A 23,726-nucleotide genomic window follows, 5' to 3' on the forward strand; every position below is an offset into this window, starting at 1 on the left:
TTTTTTTTTTGCTTGCAGATGTGTAAAGCACTACAATACAAAAAACTACCTGCTATACCACCATGCAGAAAGGCAAGTTTAAACTGCCTTTGAAAAGCCATTGCCAAGTCCAAAGGTCTCAGTGAGAGAGCTTTCCAGTGTTGCAAAATCTCTGTCTAGTTTTCAGCCTGATCACGTGACCTCAGAGACCTCCTGGCGATGCATGGATGTAAAGTTCTTGTGCTTGTCCATGCAAAACTCTAAAAGAAAAAAAAAGTCTGGAGTTGATGGAGAGTCTCTGCAGCTGAATTAGCAGCGCTGTGTCATGCGAGTACCTAGAAGGCAACCCGCAGATGCTCCAAGGAAGTTTTGTTAAGATGAGTAAACAACGAATTACAATAATCCAGACGTGACGAGATAGAGGGATGAATAACAATCTCCAACTCAGAGCGTGACACAAACAGGGACCAGATATCATAGTGCAACGATAAAACTAATCAAGCAAGAAGCAATGCTGAAAATTGCTAGAATAGTAATGAAATCAGAGTATAGTGAAATCAGAGGATAACTTTAATCCAAAACGTCAAACTCTAATACAATGCCTAAGATTTTAATCGCCTAAATCAACGGAAAGCTACCATGACATCTTCATCCCACTGTCTTTGATCATTAGGCCGGCACAAAAATTAATGCAACACCACTGCCATTACTTAATGCCATCTCATTTGCCTGTAGGCCTACGGCCAGTACCGGCCCCACGTCTGGCCGGTATATTGGTGTATCCCTAATGGAAAGGGCAGTTATGACAAGCAAAGGAAGGAAAGAAGACAGCAGCTGGGAGGAAGGCAAACCCAGTAACTGAAAGCCAAAGCCTGCCTGTTTGTCATTGTTTATCACTTGTGGGTGTGAAAATGTATCCTGACATCCATTTATCGCTGTATGTTTTAGAATCGGTTAGAAAGAAATCCTGAATTTGAATACATAGCCATCTTTCCTGCTGCGCAGATAAGAAAAGCTCAGTGAGGCCGTCTGTCCTCGTCCTGCAAAGTGAAGCCCATCCAGTTGTTTTAAATGTGGGAGAATGTGGAATTGAAAACTCAAGAGTGCTGATGTGTGAATCTATTCTGTCTCAGTCACACACTGAGACACATGTGAGCAGCAATAGATGATGTTTTTTTATGACTCTCTTCCAGAGCCACCTCTCTCGCTGGGCATCTACCGATACCCATAAATCATGAGCTCTCTTGTATTGTCAGCCTCTCCTCTCCTCTCCTCCTCCTCTCTCCCCCTCCTCCCTCCACTTTCAGACTGTCACTTAACAAGCTGTGACACAGTGACAGTGATGTGTGTACATCTGAGTGATGCCTGGCTCCACTCCTTATTGGAAAGGTATTGAAATGCTCCGGCATGAAAGGGCTGGTGATGAGATTGTATTTCTTAGGTTTTTATGAGAATGTAAAAAAAAAAAAAAAAGGAGCTCTGCTCGGCTATTCAATTAAACGTGGTGAGAGAAATCCCTGCTTTCTTTTGGGTTGCACCCTTTGACAACATGATGTACAATGTCCTCCATGTTTCTATTTTACACATGTTGAAGAAAATATCTCTATGTGTGCCAAAAGCCATCACTCACGTTTAAAATAAAATCTCTTTTCACCCCCCTGTATGTGTGTGTGTTTGTGCACAGGCTCAGTGTCCCTCAGTGTGTTCCTGGTCTCCCTTGCAGTGACAGTGTGTGCTGTTTGGCTGGTGGCTCTTTGTGGCGTCTGTGGTTGGTGTCAGCGCAAGCTGGTGAGTTTACACACACACACACACACACACACACACACACACACACACACACACACACACACACGAGCTTCACTAACAGATACACTGTAGCTTCCAGTCACATTTGTTGCCACCCCATTATCCTTCAGTAATCAGAGAGCCTTAAATAAACAGTGTGGGTTTGCTACAAAAAAAGACATTTCAGAGCATCATCAAAAAAGTATTTTAGTATAGTTTAGTATAAGCTATTGAGAAAGTCTGTGCAAATATTTTGTGCAGTTGAGAAATTTTGAACGCAACAAATTAATTGTGGACTGACAATTCAAATACAGCATTGCAAGTAGTAGTCTTGTTATTAACAACATCAGCAGCTAGCGCTACTTGACTGTTATTGTTGACTTTACTTCTAGCAAGTTGAATTTTCTTGTTAATCACTTATTATTATCTTTAATTGTCTAATTACAATATTCCTGTGAGGTTAGCAAGATAGCGAATCACGCATAAGTTCCCTGATTCAGAAGTGTCAGGAAACACAAATCCAACTTTTCCAGTACACGCACTAGTATTCAGCCCTTGCTGATCATAAGCCTGGTAAATGGGAGGATTGCATCTGGCATTGAAATCTGTGCCAAGGTATATATGTGGATCGATTTACTGTGGGAAATAACAGAGGAGATGAAAGTTGTAAATGCAAATTTTACATTACTAACTGGAACTGGAACTTTTTTTAAAATTCAACAAACATTTCTAACTTTTTTTGATGGTAGAAATATATGCTGCTGAAGCTATAATTTTACTGTTCACCTCACAGGAATATAATAATTAGCTTAACAACAAATTTGAGTTGCCAAAACTCTTGGAAACAAGTTTTGAAAACTCATTTAGCCTCATTATTTAGAGTTTTCTTATCACTTCCCCCCAAAACAGTATTATTAATGATTTTACAGTGTTTTGTATTAACTGCTAATCATTAATTAGTGTGTAAGTAGTTGAATCGCTGTATCTGGATTAGAATTCATTTTATCTAACTTTTTAAACAGCTATTCATAGATTCTTCTAGAAGTTTATCAGAAGAGGATGACATATATTTGCAGTGAATGACTCTTTGTTGTTCTGTGAATAATACAGCTTTTTTAAAACTCAAACAATTATGCAATAGAAAGTACTCTGTAAAAGGTTTAGAAAGAAACTATGTATCCAATGGGACCAACTTAACAACTTAAAGACATTTGCAAAATGACAAGGCCCTTTCTCCGTCTAAGGAGTCCCAAAAAGTTAAGCCAAAAGTTTAATCCCAAACAATGTTTGCACTGTTTTTCATAAAATGTTATTATGGAGTATAAGTAGTTTTCAATATAAATTTCAATTAGCATAGACACATAAAACACACACTTTTTTCACTGTAAAAAGCAGCATTATAGTGATTTCCAAATGGGTTATAAGATACATAGAAACATTATCATGTGTTTGCCACAAAAATACATTTAACTGAACAATTGAGTGGAACTAAACAGCTTTGAGAAGAATGGGTATAAGCTAACAAAAAGGATACCAATAAAGAAAACATAAAGGAACAGATAAAGGATTTAGGAATGACCATAGCTAGCTTAAACTGTGGCTATTAGTTAAGGCATTAGCTAACAGTACAGCTAAAACAAGGAAACTGTGAGCTAAAACTAATGGACAAACCATTCAGATAGTTTGCTAAATGTTATGATCACTTGTTAATGGAGTATTAGTTGTATTTATAGTTATGGCTATGGCTAAGACAGTTCGCTTACAATCCGATCAATATTTTCGCTAAAAGCAAACAGCTGAAAGTAATCCACATCCACTTTAACATGAATTCTAATGAGGTGCTGTTGATGAAAGGGTTGTTGAGTCCATCTGACAGCCTGTATGAGTACATTAGATGAAATAGGCTGATAAACACTGTAGTAGGGTACTAATTAACCTCCTAAATATGACCATCTAAGCATTTCTAAAGAGTGCTGATACAGCATCAGCACCAGTCCATTCGATGGGAAGAACCAGATCAAAAAGACTGACCTCTGACAGGGGGCATGTCATCGTGATTATGTGGTATGAAATGTGATTGATTAAAGGGAGGCAACCACTCTTTAGACAGACCGAGCGGTATGGGCTGGTGGCACTTTGGCTGACTGATTCTTTTTTTATTTTTTTATATTCACATGCCTCTAAAGTTAATTGGTTTCAGGTTCATCCTGTGCTTGTACAACCGAGGAACACGGGTCACCTATTTCACATTTATTGTTGGCTCCAACTCCTACTTATTTGAGCTCACCATCACGCCGCTGTTAAACTTACTGGTCCACAGATGGCAGAATTTGGCACTGCAACAGGCTCCACACACCACATGCCTCACTACATAATATCATTTGTATCGCCAGCAAGGTGACTGTATCTAGATTACTTCTTGATGCCATTACAACATATAGGGAGGAAATGATCTGTGCTGAAATGCAACAGAGGTACAACACAGGCTTTCTATTGTTTGCTTCAGTGGAACATCACATTATATTTGATATTCCACTTTAAAGTAAATGGAGCAGTGAATGACTCCCAGTTTTCTGCTGTGGATGGAGGTAGTTCTGCTGCCACTACCTTGGAAAGTCCCTTAGGTCCTCTCCAGAGCACTGCTGTAAATGGATCTTATTTCCATCCTGTGATAGTGCTGTGCAGCAGCCACAGAGGAGCAGGGGGCTGGGATAGGGGGCCGATCTTTCGGCCTTATGACCCTGTGTGGGCAACTGTCCTCACACCACAGTTATTATAGTTGTTTTTTTATAGTTCTTATTTGTATTGGTTTCAGGAGCTTATTTCTATCACTATGTTGGATATGTTATCATCTATAAAACAGAAAGCTTTTTTCTTCTTCTTGCAAATGTCATGCTTTCTAACAATGGCAAGAATAAAGAAGAAGGCAGCCAATATCACTGATTTATTTTAATTGGACCTGGTTTTGATTTAATTAAAAAATGGGGTAAATTTACATGGGGCGATTGTGGCTCAAGAGTTAGGAGTTTGCCTTGTAATCGGAAGGTTGCCGGTTCGAGTCCCGGCTTGGACAGTCTCGGTTGTTGTGTCCTTGGGCAAGACACTTCACCTGTTGCCTACTGGTGGTGGTCAGAGGGCCCGGTGGCGCCAGTGTCTGGCAGCCTCGCCTCTGTCAGTGCGCCCAGGGTGGCTGTGGCTACAATGTAGCTTGCCATCACCAGTGTGTGAATGGGTGGATGACTGGATATGTAAAGCGCTTTGGGGTCCTTAGGGACTAGTGAAGTGCTATATAAATACAGGCCATTTACATTACAATCAGGCTTTTAAGCTAATATTTGATATATATGAAAAGGTACATGCTTGTTAATGCCAGTGGCATAGCAGCAACTCATTTATACATTTAGACAACGTCAAGATGGGCTGGTCTGAGTATTTCAGAAAATTTTTCAGGATTTTCCCACACCAACATCTCTACAGAGAAAATGTTCAGTGAGCGGCAGATCTCTGGGTAAAAATAGCTTGTCAATGACAGAGGTCAGAGGAAAATGGCCAGACTGCTCCAAGCTGAAAGGAAGCTAACAGGAACTCAAGTCATCACTTGTTACAAATGTTTGCAGAAGAGCATCTCTGAAATCTCTGAATAGGACGTCAAATCATGAAACAGACTGGCTACAGCCACAGCAGACCACACTGGACACCAATGACTACAATTCACACAGGTGCAAAAAACAAAATAAAATATTGAATATTGAAAAGAAAAATGGCCTGATATGATGAGTCTTAATTTGTCCTTTAACATTCAGATGGTAGGGTCAGAATTAGGTGAAAACAGCATGAAAGCATGGATCCATCCTGCCTTATAGAAACTGTGCAGGCTGGTCATTGTCTAATGGTGTGCAATATATTTTCATGGCTCACTCTGGGTCCCTGAGTGGAAACTACCCGAGTACTGTTGCTGACCACGCCAATCCCTTTAAGACCAGTGTACCCATCTTCTTAAAATAACACACCATGTCACAAAGCTCAGATAATCTCAAGCTAGTTTCTTGAACATAGCAGTACTCTAATGGCCTCCAGTCACCAGATCTCAATCCAGTAAAGCACCTTTGAGGACTGGCTCCAGCCCCTTGTTTAATCTATGCAATGAAGAATTAAGATAGTTCTGAAGGAAAACAAATCTGTACCTAATCGTGTCTGGTAAGCCTACATCTTCAACAAAATTCAAGATCTCAGTCATTATGTTAAACCCTCCATTATGTTTTGTCATAGTGTCAATAAATATGGAGCCAAATCCAGGATTCAGGGACAAGAAACAACTGAACAGTATATTTGGACAGGAAAGTTGCCTCCTTACAGGAGCTTGGCAGGGAGAGCATGGGGTGGAAAATGGGCAAGCAGATTAGAAACTGGAAAGCATTTTTCCCTTAGCAGGTGGCAACCAGCTTGAGAGCGCAGGTGAGCCGAGTTTGAAGGAGTGGTCCAGAAACTTTCCACAGGGCAAGGAAATTCAGAGATGTGTTTCCAGCTGTCTTTGCACCAGGCAACTCACCAGAGAAACAGTACAGAAAGCAAGGTTAGGAATTTCACAGAGAAAGGAACCGTGAGAAACCACTACAAACCCTGATTACCACCAACAAAGAGGCAACAATTCTGCTTGAGCCGGTCTTTAATACTGCATCCTTGATGAGCTGATGAGAAACAGGTGCTCCAGAAAACTAGAAAAACCAGCCTACTGCTCCACCTGAGAGGTGCCAGGAAACCAGGTCTGACATGAGGGTATTTGGCAAGAGGAAAATAGGTATTATAATACTGTGCCATTAATTTGTGAAGGCTAAAGAAAACTTCTCAGGCTCATATAAACAACAAGACTTTGTCTAAACTGACAAACCTAAAAAAACTGTGCCTCAGACATCTCATTGAAGACACCAATTTGCGTACTTATGTTTTTTCTTATCTGTGCATCTTACACTGTTTACATCAGAGCGTGTGCTTTTGTGCGTGTGTGTGCTGTGGTGGGGGGTTATACAGAGTGGCATTAAGATATTAATTAAGGCCTTTGTAGTCTTTGGACCACTTATTTTGAGAAAAATGTCAGCCGCCCACCGGTGTGAAACCACATTAAACGCAGACGGTTGATGTACAAAATAATTAAGTGTGACTGAGATGAATGGCGGTCATTTGCATTGATGAGAAACTTGTTATTGGTAAAACAGCGCACTTTGACGAAGCACAAAAACTGCTAATCTTGTTCAAAATCATTTTCCCACGTTATCTTATCGTCTTCAAAATGCCTATTTTGTATATGGGGCTGACAACAATGAAGGCTTGGCAGCTATATAATCTGTTCTTCTAACATAAATTGCGCTACAAAAGGTTTCCGCATCCTCTCTTAGCTGGAGCTCTTTATCTCTGTTATTTTCCGTGGCAGCGCCGTATTGCCTGAAAGCATGAGTAGAGTGCACATACAGTATAATTTGCTTTATCACAGTAACTTCCAACTAAGCCCTGTTATTTTAAATACCTGCAATATATAGTATGATACAAAATCACACAGGCTTTTGTTTTTTTATTCACATGATACTGTCATTAGAAAAAAGCTCTCAGCATTCGATCATTTGATGCTCATTTTATCTAAAGCCACCACGGGCCAGTCCATGTCTAAAACTCTAATTCTTGATATTTCTGAGTGTACTCTTTGACAGTGTCAGCTTTCATAAAAACAAATGTTTGCCTGAAGCTTCACGTGTCAGTTGCGAGTGGGCCCATGCCACTTTCACTTATGATTCATAGGTTAATAGACAAGACATTTTGGGCGAGTGTTGCTTTCGGTGTTTTAGAGCTGGCAACCAGTGCAGTGGGTTTTTATTTAAAAAGTCCTCATGTGCAGTCATCCTGAAGCCTCCATCTTGCTTAGCTCTCTGTTATTTAAGCCCCCTGGAAGTATTACAAATTGAATGCTTCTTCTTAGGCTGCCTGTTTGCTCATGGCTGTTTATAAACTCGCTGGCATCAATATATATATTTTTTAATATTTGCTTTTTTTAGTCAAGTAATTATTCTGCGCTCTTCCATCCTGACAACTAAAGGAAGTACAGACGATAATGCAGTGATGAGCTCGTGCGTTGAGAAGCTGAGGACTGTCAGCGGGGGCTTGTGTTGTAGGTGTTGGGAGAGATTTTGAGATATCAGAGGTGATGCAGCTAACATCTGTTTGGGCAGCAGTGGCTGTTTGGCATTCAGAAACTCTCCGCCTGCTCCTGTGAGCCCTGTGTCGTTTGATCCATGACATAGTTGTGAGTGAGGTTGAGATTGGACCTGACCACAGTCGCAGCCTGATTCAGTCCCTGTTGGGCTTGTATCAACAACGTTCGGCACTTTGCTTGCATTAAGTGGGTGTCAGGAGTTCACAGTTGTTAATGGGATGATAGTAATTACGTTCATCGGAGGAGGGGGGAGATGTGAAAATTGATAATTGCAGAATTTCAAAAGGAGAATTGTCACAATCATCGGGAAAATTACAGTAACTGCACAGTATGTAAACGTTTGGATTCTTGACCTGTCACGTTCAATGACGGAAAGCGGTGTCGGTTCTTTCTGTGTCTTATCCTTCCACCATTACATACTTCTTCATGTCAGAAAATACTACAGGTACACATACGTATGTAAAAATGTTTTGACAGATGCTAAAAACTCAGTGATCACTTGATGATTTAGCAGCAGACGACCATTTTAATAGTGCACTCCTCTCTAATTATGGTGTGATGTGGGTAATATTGAGCGAGCATGTAGACTCTTGCTGCCTGCTAATTCACAGCAAACAAACACAGCTGGGTGTTGGAAGGCAGTGCAGTGCCAGCAGAGACAGAGAGAGTGGTAGTTTCACTCAGTCTCCTCTCATGTGTTCCTTCAAGAAAACCCTCAGCTTTACCCTGGGCAGTCCAGCATCAAGCCTTTGTTCACTCGTCTGCACTCACTTATCTGATGGAGCAAATAAAAGAAAACAAAGAGAATCGGCAAGTTAATAAGTAGTAGTTAATAATTCAGAATAGCCTGTACAGTCTTAATTCGCTCTGTTTTAGACAAAAATAAGACAAAAGAAGACGTAGCTTACTGAACAACAAGAAACAGCAAGTCTTACAAATTAGATGAGAAAACTCAGTTTTGGGTAAGGTGGCTAATTAAAAGGAGTAGAGTAGAGTAGAGTAAACATTGAGTCAATTATATCAGTTAAATCGATGACGAAAGTAAATACATGTGTCTATGTTTGTGTGTGTGGGCTGAATTAGTTTGTTGGTCATGTAGCTCAGACACTGTCTCTCAGCTGGCAAATTACACTATATTGCCAAAAGTATTTACTCAGCCAATCAAATTATTGAATTCAGGTGTGCCAATCCCTTCCATGGATACAGGTCTATGAAATCAAGCACCTAGGCGTTAGACTGCTTCTACAAACATTTGTGAAAGAATAGGTCACTCTAAAATCACAGAGTGGGGTCAGCAGATGCAGAGGTGCATAGAGGTCGCTAACTTTCTGCAGAGTCAATTGCTACAGACCACCAAAGTTCACGTGGCTATTAGATTAGCTGAAGGACAGTGTATAGACTGTGTATTCTTCATGGAATGGGTTTCCATGGCCAAGCAGCTGCATCTAAGTCTTACATCACTAAGCGAAATGCACAGCGTCGGATGCAGTGGTGTAAAGGACGTTACCACTGGACTCACTGGCGGGCAGTGGAGATGTGTTTTCTGGAGTGACGAATCACACTTCTCCATCTGGCAGTCAGATGGAGTAATCTGATTTTGGTGGTTTCCAGGGCAACGGTACTTGTCTGACTGCATTGTGCCAAAGTTTGGTGGAGCGGGGATTATAGTGTTGTGGTTGTTTTTCAGGAGTTGGGCTCAGCCCCTTAGTTCCAGTGAAAGGAACTCTTAATGCTTCAGCATACCAAGACGTTTCAAGCTCCCAACTTTGTGGGAACAGTTTGGAGATGGTCTCTTCCTGTTTCAACATAAGTGCACACCCATGCACAAAGCAAAATCAAGCCTTTTTTGCAAGTCTGGAGTGGAAGAACTTGACTGGCCTGCACAGAGTCCTGACCTCAACCTGCCAGAACACCTTTGGGATGAATTACAGCAGACTGCAAGCCAGGGTGCAATATCAGCATCTGATCTCACAAATTAGCTTCTGGAAGATTGGTGAAAATTCACATAAACACTCTCCTAAACCTTGTGGAAAGCCTTCACAGAAGAGTTGAATTGGTTAAAGCTGCAAACCCATATTTATTTAACCATTATTTATACAGGTATTCTCATTTAGACTCAATATCTCATTTACAAATGACCTGTTTCAGATGGCATAGTAACATTGCAACAGTAAAAAAAAGCAACAATAAAAACGCTCAAATTGTCTAATGTTTACATGGCCATATCACTATATTGAACCCTGAATATTGTATCATATAAAAACTTCTTCTCCAAAAAAGGGCATCCAGTGAGTTTTCAAGACATGATGAAACATGAAAGACTACATGTCTAGAATGAATGGTTAGCCAATAGTTGACATATTTGCTGGTTTTCCTTAATAAATTTCCCCAAATGTAATAAGTGACAGCTCAAAAACTAAAAAGATTGAAAGCCTTAGGGCTATAGATAAGAGTTACTTGGAACATTTTTGAAATTTTAATAAGCTTGCTTATCCTTGCTCCCCCACCCAGAGAGAAAACCACAGCAAATACTTACAATCGACGAATGAATAACAGCATCAGAAAAAGGAGCTAATGGCAGTGATTCTATTAAACCTGTTGTAAAGCTTTTAAATTCCAATTTTTGCAATATTTAATGCAACAGAAATGAATCATCCACATGAAGGTTATAAAAAGGGCAGCTCTTCATTAGGAATGAAAAACAAACTGAGGCATCCAGTATTGAGATGCAGTATTTTGCTAATGTCACCTGACTCAATTTGTTTTTTCCACTCACTCAAATTTAAACACATTATTTTGGCCTGATTTAAAGAACTTGCTGTCTTCTTATCCTGAGAGGCTTGCTTTAGTCCTTGATAAAAAAGACCTCCAAACATGGCTTCAACAAAATTATGTTTTATTTGCAGAATTGAGGGGACAAACTGCCAGGCGCTTGCATAATCTGCAGCAACATAAAGTGGCACAATAAAACTTAAAAGCACAATGCATCCAAAAAACTCAGGATTTAGGGCCCGCTGTCACTCATAATTTTGGAATATTCCAAAATTATGTTTCCATCAGTAAAGTTTATGAACACATTACTAAAACTAATTGAGACAGCTGAGAGAAGCCAGAGCTGATAAAGAACAAGACATTGCCTATTTATTCAACCAAAAGTATTATTTTACTTTCAATGCTGATTATGTAATATTTGAAAATGTTTGCTAATTGCCCAATTACTCTTTTTTTTGGAGAGCCTTGGGTTCTTAGTTCCACTACGTCCTGCTCTACAGCCCTTCTATATTCCAATAATTTAATTTGTAACCTGCTCTGCTGCAGTTTGATTGTTAAAACATATTAGTGGATTGTTTCTTTTTTTCTCTAAGTGGAGCCTCAGTGCAATTTGGGTATCTCTTATAATTGCTTCATCATAAGAGTTGGAACTATTATGAAGTAATGGCACAGAGCCAGACGCCACCCAATACTATGATCGTTGTAAACTCCCTGCCATTAAAGAAGAAGACAAAAAACACATTTTTTTTTCAGCCGCCATTTGAAATATTGACTTCATTTTCTTCATTATTTCTCGTCTCATGTCTGTGCCGTTGTATTCATCACTATTTTTGTAGCCTCCACACCTCCCATGAAGGCAGAAGCTGAGTGTTTGCCATCCATTCTTGTGAATGAGCTGAAGGAAGAGTGAAGAGGAGACGGATTTGAAGCTGTGCGTGTGTGTGTGCACGTGCACGGAAAGACAGATGTGTGTTTGTCACTCAGTGCCCACTGCAGAGTGTTCGACTCTTTCCTTGTTTTCACATCCAACCCGCTCGGGACTATCTGTCACTCATTGCTTCACTCAGTTCACTATTTGCACCTGTCCCCCCTCCTCCCATCTCTTTGTCTCTCACGCTGTTCTGCACCGCCTTTGTTTTCTCTCCTTTCTGGTAGCATCTTCTGTTTCTTTTCTTTTTTTTCAAATTTGATTTCTATTTTCAGCCCTCAGTCCTCTTTCTGTACTGGACTCTCACTCATCATCTGTGTCTTTCCACCTTCCTGAAAATTTCACGATAGCGTTGAATGATGCATGAGTTTCCTTTGATAGTTTGTCCTCGCTTCACAGAAATACAGACAGTTCTGCCTTCCCAGAAATGATCGTTCAAGAATACTGTGTTTGCCTATGTGCAAGTATTTGTATAGGGAATGGTGTAAGAAATCATAATCGCTGGTTTTAGGTCTCTAGCCAGCATGTCATATCAAAAATGTGCTTTTAAAAGTTCATGAATAGGCTGAGGACATGTGCTCAGTGCAGCTCTGTGTCTATAATAACAGCTACATACACCTCTTGTATGCAGCTGTTCAGCGAGTCATCCTGTCAGATCAGTCTTTACTTATTTGGGGACCTTTCCAATTTAGGTTAGCGCTGATTATACAATAGGCGAGTGGCTTTGTTTCACTGTGTGCAATGGATATTATCAGTAGAGCTGTGTGGGCTTTATCATTTTTTCTCAGCAGTGTTATTGTCAACACTGGCTTTGTAACTAGTTCAACAGGATCCAAAGCCACAGTGTCAGTTTGCCTGCTGGGATTCAGTATATAGATCCCGACACATTTGCATTTCCATATAGGCTCGCTTTGTCTGAGCATCGATCATGTAGAAGTGAGTCAGTCCAGAGGCAGTCAGAATATGTGGTTGATTTTTCCTTTGTGTTTTCTCTACATGTTATTAAGATCAAAATTATGATTAGTTTTGTTATTAAAGCAAATGTGATTTCAAAATGACTTGGAAAAATACACTCACCAACCACTTTTAGATCTAGATTTGATCTACCATGGTAGTACTGGGAACAGGACCCCCTTTTGCTTTCAGAACTGCCTTATTTCTTTATGGCATAGAGTTAACAGGTGCTGGAAACATTCCTATGTTGACACGATAACATCACATAGATTTGGGGAATGCATACCCATGATGATAATCTTCCTTTACTGATTGGATTGTGATCTGGTGACTATGGACTGATTTGAGTACAGTGTACACACCGTCACGTTCAAGAAACCAGTTTGAGAAGATCTGAGCTCTTTGGCATATTGTGCTGTCTTCAGGAGATGGGCCCACTGTGGTCATAAAGGGATGGACACGGTTAGTAGCAATACTCAGGTAGGCTATGGCATTCAAAAGATGCTCAGTTTGTACTAATGGATCCAAAGTTCTGCCAAGAAAATCTCTTCCAAACCAACAGACCACCACTAGCTTGAAATGTTGTTACGAGGCTGGACTGATCCGTGCTTTCATGCTGTTTACAGCACATTCTAACCCTGCCATCTGAACTGTTGCAGCACAAATGGAAACTCGCAAGACCAGACAACAATTTTCCGATCTTCTAGTGTTTTTGTAGTCGTTGGTGCCCAGTGTGGTCTGCTGCTGCTGTAGCCAACCTGCTTCAAGGTTCAATGTGCTATTATTTCAGAGATGCTCTTCTGCAAACCTTTGTAACAAGTGATTATTTGAGCTATTGTTGCCTTCCTATCAGCTCGAAGCAGTTTGGCCATTCTCCTCTGACCTCTGATGTCAACAAGACATTTTTGTTAGGATGCCTGGGTCGTTGACCCAGGGTTTTTGAGTTTATTATATTATTTATCATTTCTATTCTTTGGTTTCTTTGTTAGAGTTCTGTCTTATGGTTTGTCTCTGTGTAATCCTTAGTTGCTGTCTCCCCTGTCTGCTATATCCCCGTGTCCAGTCAGTGTCTGTGTCTGCCCTGGTCCCACGTCTCTGTTCCCTCTGTTGTAGTGCCTGCCTGTGAGTCTGTGTTTGTAAGTTCGCGTCTCTGTGTTATGTTTCCTGTTTTACTTTGAAAGTCTGTCTCATGTAAATGCATCTGGTTTTGCTTCCTTTGTCCCGTTAGGCCTGATTTGCCCCAGCTGTGTTTCCCTGCTGTTACCCATTCCCTGATTGCTCCCTCTGTGTATTTAAGCCCTGTGTTTCTCTGTGTCTGTGTCGTGATCTACCGTTTACGATGCTGTGTGTTCTGTCTGCTTGCCTGAGTTTATTTGGAGTCTCAGTTTTGTTACCTTTTTGAGTTCACCTTTTGCCTCTGAGTGTCTGCACTTTGGGTCCACCATTCCTGCCTGCACACAGCCCTCACATAACAATTTTCACCCAGAGATCTGCTGCTCACTGGCTATTTTCTCTTTTTTGGGAGATTATCTGTAAACCCTGGAGATGGCTGTCTGGGAGAATCCCATTAGATAAATGCTGAGACCAGCCCATCTGAAACCAAGAACTATGTCACATTCGAAGTCACTTCAATCACCTTTCTTCCTCATTCTAATGCTTAGTGTGATCTTCAGCAGGACGTTGACTTTACTTGCCTAAATGCACCGTGTTGCTGCTTTGTAATTAGCTGGGCTAATCTGGCTACCAGATTCTGGCTTTTCATGGCTACTAGAGCGAAATGTAACAAGGAGATAGGAGAATCCTATCCATCCTATCCTCAATGTGTATCAGAGCATCACTTTCAGAGTTGCATTCAATGTATTTTGTGGGATAGTGACATTTCAGACTGATCTCCCCCCTTATTCCACTTCCAGCAAAGTGTCAATAGTGCTTACCTTCAGTATGACATATGTGAAACACCTTTAACTGAAATGAGCTTTTCCAGAAGAATGCCCACAGCCGACCTTACTTTTTGGTTACTGCAGGTCATGTGCTAGCTATTTGAAATAAGGCTTTTGCAGGACTTTCAAGAGGCTTCTCTGCAACACCTAGCAGATTACCTTCAACAGGCAATTGCCATGTAAATTTTTAGGGTGGTGCGAATGATAGTCATAGTCAGGAATGGTTCTTCACTGCAGATTTGATTTGACTTTGATTAGTGTAATCAGTAGACCAAGAAGTAAAGGACCAATGGCACGGTGTTGCTGAGATAACAGGAGACGCATTCGCACTTGAAATTAGTACAGCAAAACCACAGCTTCAAAGGACAAATCTAAGCTAACCTTTTGTTTCTCTGCTTTCTGTCACCCCCTCCCTCCGCTTGGCTCAAGGGGGAGACGCATAAGCCAGGAGTGGAAACAACAGACACTCCAGTCTCATAGTCATAGTCAGAAATGGCTCTTCACTGCAGATATGATTTGATTTTGATTAGTGTAATCAGGAGACCGTGAGGTAAAGGACTGATGACACAGTGTTCCTGAGATAACAGGAGAGGCATTTTAGGACAGAAAAAAAACACGGCTTCAAAAGGAGAAATCTAACCTAACCTTTGATTTTTATTATTTTTCTGTCATCCCCCTGCTCTTGGCTCAAGGGGAAGAGGAATAAGCCAGGAGTGGAAACAGCAGACACTCCAGACTCGGCACGTGGGCGAGGGGAGAAGAAAGCCATCAAGTAAGTGCCTGGTAACTCGTATGGGTAGAAAAATCTGGTGATAATGAAGTCCATTTGGTTCAGCTTCAAGTCCCTCGATGTACACTACACAAAAAAAGAAAGAGAGCCCACGTTGTTCTATCCTGAAGAGGGCAATCTCTACAAGAGCATGTTCAGGAGGCATTAAATGAAAGGTTAGTGATTTAATCAGTAAAGATTAAATCTGCATTATCTTACCTGTGAAGCTTTTGGCTGGACGAGTCTGCTCCTGCACTTATCTTATTGGATGTAAGACAGGTCTCCTTTAAGTGCCGCACATCTGCATCACTTAAGACGGTTCAGGGTCAAGTAAAACAAGCGGGGACTCGAGCATTCACAGCGAAATGCTCAGGAGGATGTGTTTTTCTAACATTTCTTGCAGGGCTCAAACTAGTATTAAGGTATTTTCTGTTCTTGATAAAACAAGGCCATAGGTCAGTACCAGAAAATGTCAGATTCATAATTCAGAGTATTCCACTTTATTCCACAAAATGCCTCTGTTAACCTGCTCATCACTTCTTTTCTCCTGTAGCCTGATTTCGCTCCAGCTTATTTTTCCGTGTGTGCGCCGTGTTTTTACTTAACGTTTGAACGGTTTTGAGCACTAAAGACGAGCTTCTGTGAATGTATTCTGACTTGGGTTGTTTTAAACTCTTAATTTCTTGCATTTTCTCTCTCACTGGCTCCAGCAGCATCGCTGTGCTCTGTTGATCATTTCAGCTTTGAACTCCTTCTCTTTGTGTATCGCCTTTCTCTCCCGCTCTGTCCCCGCGCTGCAGCTCTGACCACTGCTGTGTGATTTGTATGACATCAGTGATTCTGCTCACCTTTTTCTCCCCTTCTATGACTGTCTGCAGTTTACCTCTCTGCCTTCTGTCTCATGTGTTCACGCTTTCTCACTGCTCACGCGAAGGACGGGGGCCAGACTTCTTAATGTTTACTCAAATGTCTCTCATCAGTGGTACCATGCTTAATGAACAGAATGTAATCACGTGCTGTATGTATTCATCAGAGTATAATTCTTCTCTTGCTCTATCTCCTTTTTTTCTGTCTCTGTGTCTTTGCTACAGTACATTGCTATGAAAAGCTTTCAGTGAATGCCTTTTTCCTCCAGGCTGCTGTTTCTTTTTTTTTTTTAATTATTATTTATTTATTTACTTTTCAGTCACACCACTATGGTGGCTTGTTTACTTCAGATAGAAAGAAATGAATCTGGACTTGTTTTGTTTCAAACTCCCATTTGACGCAGCTCTAAGAACAACCCTCTTCTTCGAACCGACCTTGCATCGTCTCCAAAACGAGGAGCGGCTGTTGGGAATGGTTGGTTGGTGCCGAGGCTGTCCATAGTTGTGTTGCTCTGACCTGTCTCTCTCTCTGGCCACAGTGATCTAGACAGAGACTTTTGGAATAACAATGACAGCAGCACAGTGCAGCAGAGGTGGAGCTCCTATCCGCCCAAGGAGTTCGTACTAAACATTTCTCCCTATGCCCCATATGGAGATCCGCGCCTCACGCTCAAGTGAGTCTTGGTCTAAAGCTGGTAAGAGACTTTCCCCTGAGCAGGGCTGTAATGAGGCAGGGGCAGTGCCACTCCAGTTTCCTTTCCTTTCCTTTCCTTTCCTTTCCTTTCCTTTCCTTTCCTTTCCTTTCCCTTCCACCGTCCCTGTTTCCTAGTTGTCTAGTCGCCACTGCTAGTCAATCATCAAATTGAACTGCTCGATGTGGCTGTTATCACGCATGACAGCTTATTAAATTCACCTACTTTTGTAATCTCCATTATGTCTCTGTTCCTTAGGCCCACATTTTCTTATGAATAACTGGGGCTGTTTAGCCAAAGGCATTTTTAAAAAAAGCCATAATCCATAAATGTCACAGTGTTGCATAAAATACAGGCTGCACATTTTAAGACCTGTTTTTTTTTTTTTTTGCTGTTGTTCTTGTTTAATCTAATTTCCACCACCAATAGTAATCCATCCAATGCTAGCACACCCGAGGGCTCAAAGGGTTAGTAATGATTACTCATAATCTGCCTGGGAAATGTGAGTGAGGGAAATGCCATACATGCACATTTCAGCATCCCGCAATGGCTGTTCGACTCCGACTGCAGCACAGCGGCGTAAACCCTGCAGGCTAATTTCTGCTGCTTCTCCTCACATCTTGTCACCTTTAAATGAACACAGAGGCGCATGTTCAGATGCCCCCCTACTCCCTAAAGCCCTGCCGCTAAACACTAACTCCGGACCTCTAACCTCTCTCCCATGGAGTGTAACCATGGAGACGGACAACCCTCGTAGTTCCCCTTAGCAAAAAAAAGAAAAGAAAAGAGATGTGTATACTTTAATCACCTTCTCTGTAATCTCTACTTTTCCTTGTGTTCACTAAAAATTGCTGGTTGCTGTTGTTGTTGCCGTGGCGGTGGAGGGTTGACCGTTAAACCAGGTTGCAGTTTTGTGCCAGTGTTCGCCTGCCGTTTACATCCATCTGTGGCTTCTTTCTGAATCCCATCAGTATAAAATCTAACATGTGCTGCTACTAACACTGAAATACTTGAACTGCATCTGTTGTTTATCTTTTTGGAAGTCATGGTAACACTAATTTTCCTTACTGCAATGAAAGCTCTTTTTTATTTATTTATTTTTCCATCCACTAGGCACTTGATTCCAACAAAGCATTGGCAAGGCCATGCCCCTCTGGGCACTCAGAGAGTTCACAGTTTAGACACCCTGCTACCAGGCATATGTCTGCTAAAGTGTTTAATAACTGGTCATCTTTACCAGACCTAGCCATTGAGGAGTGTGTGTTAAAAAAAATGCCTGGAGAAAGGAGGCAGCAATGTGTTTATGAACACAGTGGCTATATGCATTTGCGTCTGAAAAATGCCTTAAGATGATGGCTGCTGATCTCAAATTGCCACACGAATGACCCTCATCTTCGTTTCTTTAGAAGTTCACCTTCAGTTCATTTCAATTTTACTTACAGTGTATAGCGCAAATTCAATTCAACCCAAAATATCTTTTAAAGGTTTTTCTTGATTGCCCTTATAGACGTCTTTTCAGCTGGACTTGCTTTCACGGAACATAAACAGATGAACTTTTGACTTCAGTAATGGTTAAATAGGCTGTTTTCAATAACGCGTGAGCCAGTTTAAAATCAAAAACAAACACTCAATTAGAAGCTGAATAAATGATGAACTTATTTCTCCCAAGGAGAGATGGGTTGACCTTGTGACATCAACCAATAATATGCCTCTAAAGCCAACAGACAGCTGGGAAATCATTTCCTGTTTGAAACTCTCTTGAGATCAGCAGCTTTCAGTCTCTGTAATGACACTGAGCTTCATTTATCAAACAGGTTTCCTATCCAGCAGGATCGCTCTCAGTGTTTAAGGATTTATTGGATTTGAAGTTCAATTCTATCATTTAAAAAAAATAAAACTATACATTTTATGTCAGGAGCAGTCAGCAGCCACCATAATATCTTAGAAAAGTGGCTGTAGTCTGTTAATATCTTTCAAATTTATGAAGTCAAGCTTAGGGAGTGACTTTAATTAGACTCAATATTTTATCTATCTGGTGGCTTTAAAAACGGCTTTACTTCTTTTCTAAATCTCTTAAGCTTTCACTGTAGTTCAGTCAGAAACAGGATTGATGTCTAAAAGCTTTATACATCTGTGAATACTCTGATTCATAGCCCCACTTATTGATGTTTTCCTCCTGTTAATGAAAAGTAAAGGCGTCCCCCTTGTGCTCAGTTCGATAAATGAGGCTCATGTCTCCTGTGTTGACCGTTGCTCCAGCAGTGTCATCTATGTTGTTGTTGTGATTGATGACTTATCCACCAGCGCTGTCAGGTCAATTGGTCAGAGTTTCATGCGAAAGGTGACCTTTAAACAGGCACGGTGCAAGTTTCGCACCTCCTGTACCCACGTGGACTCACTGTGTTTTCATTACCTCATATATTTTGTCTTTAAGAGCAGGAGGACCTTGCATATTAATGAAATGTAGTCATGTCACCAGAGGGCACTAATGTTCTTTATTTTTGATCGTCAATGCTTTCACTGTAGGCATGACATGCCTTAATATGAACACACTGATTAATCACTGTATCTGTAGCCATTGTCATCTGATTGCCCTCCCGGTAATTTTGACTGTGGAGTTTCAAGAATTTCACTAATTTCTGAGTAATGTTACATACTCTAAATGAAATATGAGACATTGAGATCAGGACCAGATGCACTTAACAGAACTCATCCTCTAAGCTGCTGCCGTGAATATAATGCCATTAAAAAGTAGCATATCTCAACTCAATGACTAGTGTCTGCACACTGTTGCTGCCAGTTAGAGTTTTGGTCCTCCAGGCCCATAGCTGGGACTTTTTGCTGGTTTTCCATCCTCCACAGGCTCCCAGTAAATTCCTCTCCTCCTCCCCCCCCTCCTCCTCCTTCATTCTGTTCTCCTTGCCCCATTCCCTGCTTTTCTCCTCAATAGGTTCCAAACCTTTTTTATCCACCTGCCTCTCACTTGGCCTGGAAAATAGGCCTGCCCCTTCACACAGTCTACTGATCTGTCTCACCACCTCAGCCCTGTGGTTGCTCAATCTATTTCCCTGTGTGTGTGTGTATGTCTGTGTGTGTGTGTGTGTGTGTGTATGTGTGTTTGTGTGTCTGTGTCTCTCACTCACACTCTTTGGTCTTTTTCTCCTCTGCCTGTCGTTATTCTCCTCCCTCTATACCCTCTGTCTGCCATGGGATCCCTTTGCACCCTGTCTCTTTCTCTTAGTGGGGCAGTGTCAGGGGGTCAGAAGGGGGCGGCAACTGGCCATGGGGATACTGGGGGGGGTCCTTATCGCAGTGACAGCGTGAAGAGCATGGTGACAGAGGGAGTGAAGGCCGGGAGGTGGCAGACCGTCCAGGGCCACATGCAGTCTGGAGGACTGAGACCCAGCAAGTGAGTTCGGAACCCGAGCCGAAAAAGCAAACATTTCAGTCGCCGTGCAGCAGAATAAACACCTTTCCCCGGCACGTCATTTATTCTTACAAGTTCGCGCCTTGAATGAATCCATTCAAAATAGAAACAGGGAGAGCGAGGTCAAGTTCAGCAGGGGAGGAAGGTGCAGCTTCGATGACAGCGTGATGTAAGCGTGCGGGCACAGCGCAAGGTGTGAGTGCTAGGGAATGTAAACCTCATCATGAGAAGATAACAATAGTTCCTCGAGCTGTATCACACTGACTCAGGCCTCCAGCTGACACATGCAGAACGGCTGCACTGTACAGCTTTGTGCACAGAAATAGTCAAATTTTCGCACACTAACTGAAATAATGCACCACACGCTGGCAGCCCCCCCACCCTCACCTCCCTTTAATTAAAATTTAGGCTGAAAGACGAACTGTGTGTTGGTCACTGACTGTCTGTACCCACCAGCCATGACGCATGACATCACTGGGGGTCTATATTCAGTGTGCTGCAAAAGACGCAGCTAACTTTTGGTACTTTGTGATTTTTGCACCTCCGTTTGGCACTCCATGTGTGGGACTTCTTCCTCCACAACACATTTACGCTCATCACTTCCTCACTCCTCGTTCCCTCCTTCTCTCCTCTTCTCATCTTTCATTTTGCCCCTGTCTATAATTGGATTCTATTTTCAGGCCGCTGTAAGTGTCTATGTCTCTTGTGTTTGTGTCTCGCACCCCATTTTCTCCTCCATCGTCACCCTCTTCTCTTTTCGTTGCCATCTCCCTCTCCATTTTCCCTCTTACCATCTAAAGCCACTCTATGTGTTCTCTCTTTTATTTTTTCCCTTGTTCCGCCCTCAAAACATTGAACTCTTGCAACACCTTTCACTGACCTTTTTATCCTTTTATTCGTGACTGTTAAATGTGATGTGTGTCGTGCTAAAAGCTTTATGCAAAACTGTGTTAGGTGAAGTAATGCAATGCGGAGTAAACTGCCCCTAACTGATGTGAATAGCTCTCTCATGACCTAATTCTGGTAGTCTGGGTTACACAGCGATCTGAGAAAGAGGAGGATATATTTAGGGAGTAGAAGAAACTAGGAAAAAAAAGATGATGACATGTTTGTGACAATAGAACCGACAAAATATACAGTAGCAACGAAGTATGTATAACCTACTCATGCAAATACAAACATATATGATGTGTAACACATCTTTATGTTGTTTGTGACATTTTAGGAAAGGCAGTGAGCCAATTAAACCGCATTTATTAAGGGGAGGAGTGAAAAATGAGAGGCTGGCAGAGGGAGGGAGTCGTGCTGTAGAACTTGGTTGGCTGTTCGGATGTCTCTAGAGGTGCGCCGCATATTTAAAAGACGAAAAAGACTTAGAGAGAAAGGAGGAGAGTCTGTCAGGGATGGGAAAAAGTTGACTGACGAGTAGAGGAAATGGTGATCTCTCATCAGACCAAAAAACCCTCGCCGACGAGGCCAGGAAGCTGCAAAGCCACGACCCACCCGTCTCGACGCGGTCACGTGGCACAGAGCCGGTCCACGCCCGTGCGGACAGTGCACATCCGACCGCTGGCACCACGAAACACACCCTCATGCAAACAGCACGCTCAAACCTCGCGGACGTACAGGGTGCACACACGTCTGACTCAGACGCACAAGACTACCTCACAGTCTACACACTGCTGCCCGGCGCAGCCCCATGAGCAGTACACAGCACACAGCGATCACTCAGGCTGTACCTTCTACTGCTATTTCTGCTACTGCTGTTACTGCTGCTGCCTCACGTTGCTCTCTTTCTCTCTCCTCCTCCTCCTGTCTCCACCTCCCAACACTCCTCCCTCTTCCTCTTTGTCCTCTAATACCACTCTTCCGCCTTCCTCGTCCTCCATCCGTCCATCATCAACTTCCTGTTTGGATGAACTTTCCTGTATTTACCCTGATGTCAACCTGACTTCTCCTGCTGTGCCTCCCTACTGCCCTGTGCCACCTTGTCTCATCCCTGATGATTCTTTGACTTTCTTCTTCATCTCATCACCTGACATCACCACTTCTGACCAACTCACCTCCTGCCACGGCTCGTCTTCTAAATCTTCTCATTCTTCTTCTACCTCTGACTCCTCTGCCCCTCGTCATCATCCTATTCTGTGCCGGCCGTGGCCTTCTTCACGCTCTCTTTCCTCCCTGCTCCTTTGCCCTCCCAGCTTTGGGGATCCAGTCTTATCCTATGCTTCCACTTTGGAGCACTTACCCTCCGGGCTGGCCCGGCCTCGGACGCTGCTGCGCCAGCAGAGCCTTCAGCAGCCTCTCATCCACCCGTCAGGCCCTGGTCTCTGCCATCCCCCCACCACATCCCAGAGCTTGGGACAATTACACACTGCACCTGGACAGCCTGGGGGAGGCGGGGGTGCTGGGAGAGGAGAGGGAGGTGGCAGCAGTGGTGAGGGTGGGGATGCAGGTACACGAGGTGGTCCCCGGGGTGCACGGGGCGGTGCAGCAGCGGCAGGTGCGTCTCGCTATAGGGGAGGTGGAGCAGGAGGGCGCTCGCGTGCCAACCCGGGCAGCTGGGATTACATGATGGACCAGATCCGGAATCGTGGGCTGGATGTCAAGTCCTTCCTGTGAGTCTCTATAACTCTTCATTCATGCTTTAAACTAGCGTCACTCTGCTCAGGCCTCTGTCTAAGTGTTTTACAGTATACGCTAGGTCTTTCAGAGTTATTGTGTGCATTTGTGTTCTTTACTGCTTAAGACTTAGTGCCATTGAATAAAATTGCTTCTAATACATCAGTAAATAAGTAATAATTTAATCTACTTTTACCTTTATGAAATATTGTTCTCTGCCTTTTCCCTTCAGGTTTTTTCTTTCAGTCTGCATCTGATATCCAGGGAAGGATATTACTTCTGTCTGTCAAAATTTGTACACTGCACGTCTATATAAGCGTATGTATAAGTGGGTGTGAAACTGTGAGTTTCAGAGTCGAGTTTAATCCTTGCTTTCACTGCAACTTGTGGTAAATCTGACTGCTGACAAGGAGATAGTCTCTCTTTCTATATGTACATTTGAAAAGGCAATTCAGACAATGTTAGAGCTGATCATGCTAATGAAGCTTAATGCAGATGAGGAGACAAGAAATTGACTTAGATGAAAACTCTCTTGATCATGCTAATAAGGGGTACAGTTATGAATGTAAATAGCACCTTTTCTCTTTTTTTGCTGTTATGTATACTATGTGGCTCTGCAGGACATGGATCAGTGTATGTCTTTACCAAGTCATCCACCCACTTATACTAAAAACACATAGTACATATTATTTATTGGGTACATATAGTAACTCGATATGGCTCCTGAAAATCCTAGAATAATGAGTCTTCTGATCATGTAGGCACAATATTTCACCCCTCGGTTGTAACA

At 42.2% G+C, this 23,726-nt stretch overlaps 1 protein-coding gene across 4 annotated transcripts in view; it reads left to right on the top strand.

Annotated features, from left to right (window-relative positions):
• The window catches only part of syt7a (synaptotagmin VIIa), a 100,993-nt gene that overhangs the window by 39,982 nt on the left and 37,285 nt on the right, over positions 1-23,726 (top strand). For 3 of the 4 annotated variants that reach the window (XR_014875271.1, XM_085167922.1, XM_085167923.1), the window contains exon 1: positions 20,303-22,932. Coding sequence is in view for 3 of the 4 variants with exons in the window: in XM_085167922.1 (XP_085024048.1) it covers positions 21,749-22,932 (1,184 nt within the window). In the remaining variant the exon portion in view is untranslated. The other variant, XM_085167924.1, reaches the window with a different exon arrangement.

Source organism: Neolamprologus multifasciatus, chromosome 7 (assembly GCF_963576455.1).
Source record: "Neolamprologus multifasciatus chromosome 7, fNeoMul1.2, whole genome shotgun sequence".
Classification (NCBI taxonomy): domain Eukaryota; kingdom Metazoa; phylum Chordata; class Actinopteri; order Cichliformes; family Cichlidae; genus Neolamprologus; species Neolamprologus multifasciatus.